Raw genomic sequence first — 7,377 nt, 5'->3', positions numbered from 1 at the left:
CCCCCCCCCCCCCCCCCCCCCCCCCCCCCCCGCGGGGGCCGGGGGGGGGGGGGGGGGACAGAGGGAAGCAGGCGCGTCAGGCCCGCTGCCACCGCAGCCCACCCCACCGAGCGACAGGGGGACCAGCACCCTGGTTATTCTTCTTCCTGTGCAATTATTAAAATCCATTTTCAGGTCAGTGGAAGAGTTTGTACAAGCCCCTGAGAGCATTTGCTCCTTACTTTCCCACTGTCGAGTGGGAAAGAGGCCACTTAGGCTTTATACACATTCATGAACATATTCTGCTAAGGGGGAGAGAGGGCGTTAAATTGTGCCAAAGTCACGTTTTCTTCTCTAAAACTGACAGTTCTGTAATGAAGAAGAATCAAACACTGAAATTAGACAGAAAACATAGATATTCCTTTTTGTACTTAAAAAGAAAAAAACACTAAATTAAATCTTTTCATTGTGTACCAAGAATAATGAAAATAACTGGGCAGTGGTTTGGACTTCATGGTGGTAAATAACAGATCCATTATGAGTTGATTGACCATATAGTCCACAGAGACTGAAAGGAAGAGTTAATAATTATGCCAGGAGGACAGGTACAAACCAGGACCATCCCAGGCCAACTGGGATATACCACCACCCTCAAAAGACAAAAACCAACCCATCGCAACTTATTCAGTGTGAAGACGCCCCAAGCAGAAGAGAGGGTTCAAATGTGTCTTCGTGGATTTTGAAGAATAAGTAAAAAAAAAAAAGAAGGAACTTGTTTTTTTTAAAGTAGTCCCTGCACTTATTTCCAGATTGAAATAAAAATTTAAAATTATATGTATGCAGGGCCGGCCCGGTGGCGCACTGCTACAGTGCGCTGCTTGGGAAGCGCGGCGGCACTCTCTCTGAGGGTTCGGATCCCACATACAGACCGGTTCCTGCTCACTGGCTGAGCGAGGTGCGGGTGCAGCGCCGAGTGTTGCGGTCCCGTTGCCTGTCCCGGTCCGGTACGGGCCGACACTGAGGGTTGCGATCCATTGCCGGACACGAAAAAAGACAAAAAAAAAAAAAAAATTATATGTATGCAAGTCTGAATTGGTTTATCGCAGTCTAAGAGCACCCTTTACCAGGTCTGAAATGTATTGTTGACAATCGCATTGAAGACAAGACGGTCTCCAACTGTAGAGGGTCCCCGGAACTTAAACATATCCACGGACTTCAGAAAGGGATGAGCCCAACACAGGCGGCTGAGGAAACAAAGGGAAGGAGACAGAAGAAAGCGATCATTCTCCAAAATACTTTCATGGACTGTTGATTCATTGAGTGGATGCAACAGACACGTATTCAGCCAGTTTCTAAATAAACACCTCTATCAACTCAAGTGAAATAGCTAACTGCATTGTGTGTTGAGAGTGGTTCTGTAAACCACCTGCAAATACTCTGGGAAATACCATGTCCCCAAGCAGTAGGGTCTTTACCAAGATGTTGGTGCCTCTGCTTTTGTGGCAATAGTTCTGCTCTTGTCTTGCTCCCTGTGAAGTCCCCCCCGAAAAGCGAGCCAATGCCTTTGGTTGTAATTTAAGGGTTATATTCATCCTGACATCTCATGACTATGTTGCCAGGAAGTTGTGACTCCCAGGTTGGAGTGGGGCACAAGGGAAGGCAACTGCCAGCTGGTGCCATTCACACGATTCCTAAGCTTCACAGTGAACTGAATTCACTTGCAGAAAAATTACATGGATTACTGCACAAAGGCTGAAAGGCTACAGGATATAAATTTTACAATTTTTGTGTGGATGGAATTTTGAAATAGTTATAAAGAATATTTAATTTCAGAAAGTTACTTTCATAATTTTCTGTATTTTAGATTCCCACTGTAGTCATTCAATTATTCTAAAGAATTGTGCCAACACTACATGAACAAACTCCACCACAGTTAATCATATTAGCTTTTCACAATAAAACATGTTCAAATGCTTTATTGTCATTAAGAATGATACTCATCTTAAAAACAAACTCTCTTATTTGTGCATAATTTATAGAAAAGGTAACTACAGGTTTCTAACTATAGTTGTAACTATAGACATATTAATAATGAAATTCTATTAATTTTGGGAAAATAGAACCTTAACAATTTTCACTGGTTACTAAAATTGTCAGAAGGGCAGCCGCTGTTCAAATGCATTTTCAGAGTATACAGTGTCCCTTAAAGCTGCTCTATTACCTACATAATTCCATTAAGAATAAAATAAACTTTTTGAAGCTGAGGAATATTTTTAAAGTACTCTTCCAAGTATTCTTTTCTTACTTTTCAGTTAATTCATTGGCCATAATGATTTTAACCAGCACCCTCAAAGATCATACCTTTCAGGGTGCAAATTGTCTTTAAAAAGGTTTGTAACCAGACTATTTTTAAGTGTAAAGGCTGTCTTCTATTTCCATTTTGCATTTACTTAGTCATAAACTATCATTACAATGAATTGCAGTGTCACATGACCAGTGTTTATAATGCATGATAAAGGATTAAAACTGTCATTTCATTTTTATTTTTGAACCAGGAACTTAAACATTCACCTTCAAACAAAAGGACAGATTAATCTTAAGGTAAGCAAGTAAATGATTTATGGTTTTCTCATTTTATCAAAATGACTTCTTGATTAGCCCAATAACTGGATCTCAGACCCTTTCGATTTTCTCCTCACTGGTCCCCAAACCACAAGACGGAGATCAAAACCAAGAACCTTGCAGAAATAGTAGCCACTGTCTCCATCCAAGCCATAATCTGGCCACCGAATGTATTTCCATGATGGTTTGCATGGGGTGGGAGAACAAGCTCAATGCTCTGAACAGAGGTGCCCTCCGTGGAGACCGTTCCTTCCTCTTCATCACATATGGGATCTGAAAGGTGGAAGCAAACATTAATGGTGGTGGAGTCAGCCATGGGACCTGGGGCTTTTCCTTCCCAGCAGTACATTCAATTCCAGGATTTTTAGAAAAATTAAAAAATTGTAAATTAAAAATTAAAGTGTGCCCCAAACCCTAAAATTTCTGAAAACAGGTACTACAGAGTGACTCTCATCTGAATGGTGGATATTTACAGTGGATTCGGTTAAGATAACTGGTCAGACAGGGCTTTGGATTCCAATCTACCTAAAAGGTCCACCCAAATTTTGATTGAATGGTTACATTTAAGCTTGAGTTGTTTGGGGTTGGGGAAGGGCAGGTCAGGACAGGTCAGGGCAGGGAGGGGAAGAAATTTTTTGGGTGATGGATATATCATTATTTTGATTGTGGTGATGGTTTCACAGGTGTACACCTAACATCAAAACATCAAATTGTGTGTTTTAAATATAGGCAACTTATCATATGTCAATTATACCACAATAAAGTTGTTAAAAATAAAAGAATGAGCTACGAAGGACCACAGACACTGAGAATCTGGAACATTATAAACTTTTGAATGGGAGTGTGGCCTCCTGTGGAGACTGTCTTGTAATGAATGCAGTCACAAGCAGAAAAGACACAATATGTTGTACTTCTCAATGTCCTTCTGCTTCTTTTGAATCATATCTGCTTCATTTACTGACAAATTGGTTTTTACTCCCAACAATGGAGAAATCATTTACTCTGGCTGCAAAGCAGTAAATGCATTCAATTATGCTTGCCGCATCACCAATGAATCACTAGCTGGGCTTAAATCTCACATGCTATTGTTGGGGAGGTGGGGGAGGATTTACAAATCACGGGAGCATGCTGGCTACACTGTCAGAGGAAGAGCTGAGCTTGCAGTGTGAGAGCACAGACATGCCCAGTTATCGCTGGCAACAGGGAATGGGGCCATTCTTGGCACAGTCACATTAGGTAACCAAGAAGCGTGGTTACAGAAACTTCCTAATGGAATTTTTAGACATAATTAATCAATGCTCTTTTTCTTTTATTTTTTTACCTTTATTCCATGCATTGATCATTTCAGTCCCTGGCTTAAAACATGTCAGTAGCTTCCCATTGTTCAAGCATAAAACCCAAATCCTTCCCGTGGCCTGCAAGTCCTTCTACCTCCTTCTCCTATCCCTGCTAGTCTGATGGCCACTAACCCACCCATCACATTCTCTCTCACTCTCTGTCCCCTTGCTCCAGCCACACTGGTCTTTTTTCAGTTTCTCCAAGAAAGTGTTGTCGTCAACATCACTTTATTAGCACATGTCCCCTCTGTCCCTAGCACCCCCCTGGCCTCCACCTTCCTCCACTTCCTTTCTGTTCTGTCTTGGTGAGTCGTGACTTCCTCAGGGAAGCTTCCCGACCTCCACAGCTAAATTCACTATTGTGACTTCTCATACACGACTTTCTCTCATGGCTGTGGTTTGATGATCACCTGTGTGCTCTTTTGTTATCCGACCCCTAGATCCTAAGCTCTTTGGGGCAGGGATTATTTTATTTATTTATTTTTTTTATCCTAACATGGTTCCTGAACACAGGTGTTCAATAAGTATTTGTTAAATAAATGAATAAGTGAATAAATAAATGAATAAACTTAACTTTGCTGATTTACTTCACATTCACAGTCCTTACCCACAATAGAATATTTCAGGTGACAAAATGGTTGAACTGACCCACACCTGTGTCTGCTGTTGTGAGAGTTCCCATCGCTCCCCATTTTTGCTTAAACAGTATTATCAGACACTCAACTTTTTCTATTTTAGTGGGTATGAAATAGTATCTCATATTGGTTATAATTTGCATTTCCCCAACTACTGATGAGGTCCAACATCTTTTCATGTGAATGTTAAACATTCTTGTTCTCACTGAATGAAATGTCTCTTTATGTCATTTGCTTCCAATATCGATTCTATCACATTCTCTATCCTCTCCTTCTGGAACTTTGATTAAATGCATGTTTGACTTCTCACTCCATTCTCTGCATCTACGAGCCTCTCTTACATATTCCCCATTCTGTTGTCTATCTGACTGCATTCTAGGTGACTCCTTCAGATGTGCCTCCCAGTTCACCATCCCATCTGCTGTTTATCACCCACTGAGGATTTTTTTTAAGGTTTTTTATTTTTAAAAAATATTTTTTATTTTGACATTTACTTGTACATATTTGTGGGGTACAGTATGTTGTACATGTATGCATATATTGTACAATGGTTCACTTAGGATAGATAGCATAGTTTTGTAGCCATTACCTTTTTTTTTTTTTTGGATTTCACATATGAATGAAATCATGCAGTATTTGTCTTTTTGCACCTGGCTTATTTCACTTAACATGATGGTCTCCAGTTCCATCCATGTTGCTGCAAATGACAGGCTTTCATTTTTTTTTTTTTAAATAGCTGAATAGTATTCCATTGTGTATATATACCACAGTTTTTGTTTGTTTGTTTTTGTTTTTAATCCATTCATCCACTGATGGGCACTTAGGTTGATTCCATCTATTGGGTATTGTAAATAGTGTTGCAATGAACCTGGGACTGCAGGTATCTCTTTGATATATTGATTTCATTTCCTTTGGGTATATATACCCAATACGGGGTCATAGGGTAGTTCTCTGAGAAATACATACTGTTTTCCACAATGGCTGTACCCATCTTACATTCCCACCCACCAACAACGTAAGAGAGTTCCCTTTTCTCCACATCCTTGCCAGCATGTGTTACTTTGAATTTTTGATAATAGCCATTCTAACTGGAGTGAAATGATATCTCATTGTGATTTTAATGTGCATTTCCCTGGTGAGGAGTGATGTTGAACATTTTCTCATGTGCCTGTTGGCCATTTGTATGTCTTCTTTTGAGAAATATCTGTTTAGGTCCTTTGCCCATTTTTAAATTGGGTTATTTGGGTTTTTGCTATTGAGTTGAGTTCCTCATTTGTTTTGGATCTTAGCCCCTTATCTGGTGTGCAGTTTGCAGACACTTTCCCATTCTGTAGGTAGTCTCTTCACTTTGTTGATTGTGTCTTTTACTGTGCAGAAGCTCTTTAGTTTGATGTAGACCCATATTTCTATTCTTGCTTTAGTTGTCTGTACCTTTGAAGTCTCGTTCAAAAAAGCACTGCCCACACCCATTTCATGTAGCATTTTCTTCTAGTAGTTTCATAATTTTAGATCTTAAATTTAGATCTTTAATCCATTTTGAGTTTATTTTTGCGTATGGTGAGATGAGGTCTAGTTTAAATCTTCCACATGTGGATTTCCAGTTTTCCAGCACCATTTGTTAAAGAGACTATCCTTTCCCCACTGTATATGCTTTGCACCTTTGTAAAAAATCAGTTGGCTACTTATTTATGGGCTCTCTATTCTACTCCATTTGTCTATTTGTCTGTTTTCATGCCAGTACTATGCTGTTTTGGTTCCTAAATTTTTATAGCATATTTTGAAGTTAGGAAATGTGATGCCTCTATTTTTTTTTGTGGTTTAAGATTGCTTTGGCTATATAGGGTCTTTTGTGATTCCACGCAAATTATAAAATCATTTTTTCTGTTTCTTTGAAGAATATCATTGGTATTTTGATAAGGACTGTGTTATATCTGTAGATTGTTTTGGGTAATATAGACATGCTGATGATATTAATTCTTCCAACCCATGAACATGGCTATCTTTCCATTTATTGGTGTCTTCTTCAATTTCTTTCACCAATATTTTTTTAGCTTTCATTGTAGAAGCCTTTCACCTCCTTGGTTAAATTTACTTGTAGGTATTTCATTTTTTTCTTTTTTGGTAGATATTTTGAATGGGATTACTTTCTTGATTTCTTCAGATATTTTGTTATTGCCATATAGGAAGACTATTGATTTTTGTGTGTTAATTTTGTATCCTGCCACTATAGTGAATTCATTTATTAGTTCTAGTATTTTTTTGGTGGAGTCTTTGGAATTTTTTGGTGGAGTGTTTAGGGTTTTCTATGCATGTGATCATGTTACCTGCAAATAGGGATAGTCTGACTTCCTCCTTTCCAATCTGGATGCCCTTTATTGCCTTCTCTTGCCTTATTGTACTGGCTAGAACTTCCAGTGCTATGTTGAATAAGAGTGAGGAAAGTGAGCATCCTTGTTTTGTTCCAGATCTTAGAGGAAAAACCTTTCATTTTTGGCTGTGAGTTTGTTGTACACATCCAGTGGGTTTTAAACTTTAATTATTATATATTCTTTTTCTCTAGAAATTCTCTCTGTTTCCTTTCTCAAACCTTCTTTGTCATCTTTTTCTTCCTGCATCATACTTTTGATACTCTTTTATTTTCTAAAACATTAACATTTTTACTTCACATTCTTTATATAACAGATTCGACACCTGCCATCTTGTGGGCTGTCTTTGTGTTTGATATCAGACTTTGCAGCTCTGCTGTCACTTCTAGATCTTAGTGCCTTATGTATTTTTCTCTTTTATGGTTTGGACTAGGAGCT

General features: G+C 38.9%; 1 protein-coding gene across 1 annotated transcript in view; it reads right to left on the bottom strand.

Annotated features, from left to right (window-relative positions):
* ACOT12 (acyl-CoA thioesterase 12) overlaps positions 1-7,377 on the bottom strand; it is a 50,104-nt gene that overhangs the window by 13,856 nt on the left and 28,871 nt on the right. Inside the window, exons 6-7 of the mRNA XM_008566612.1 lie at positions 2,718-2,874; positions 1,104-1,223 (exon numbers count right to left, since the gene is read on the bottom strand). Of these exons, the coding sequence (XP_008564834.1) occupies positions 1,104-1,223; positions 2,718-2,874 (277 nt within the window). The remainder of the gene's footprint in view (positions 1-1,103; positions 1,224-2,717; positions 2,875-7,377) is intronic.

This window comes from Galeopterus variegatus, unplaced genomic scaffold (assembly GCF_000696425.1).
Source record: "Galeopterus variegatus unplaced genomic scaffold, G_variegatus-3.0.2 Scaffold254, whole genome shotgun sequence".
Taxonomy (NCBI): Eukaryota; Metazoa; Chordata; class Mammalia; order Dermoptera; family Cynocephalidae; genus Galeopterus; species Galeopterus variegatus.
The sequence above is the reverse complement of the archived record's forward strand: the minus strand, read 5'-3'. Positions and strand labels throughout refer to the sequence as shown.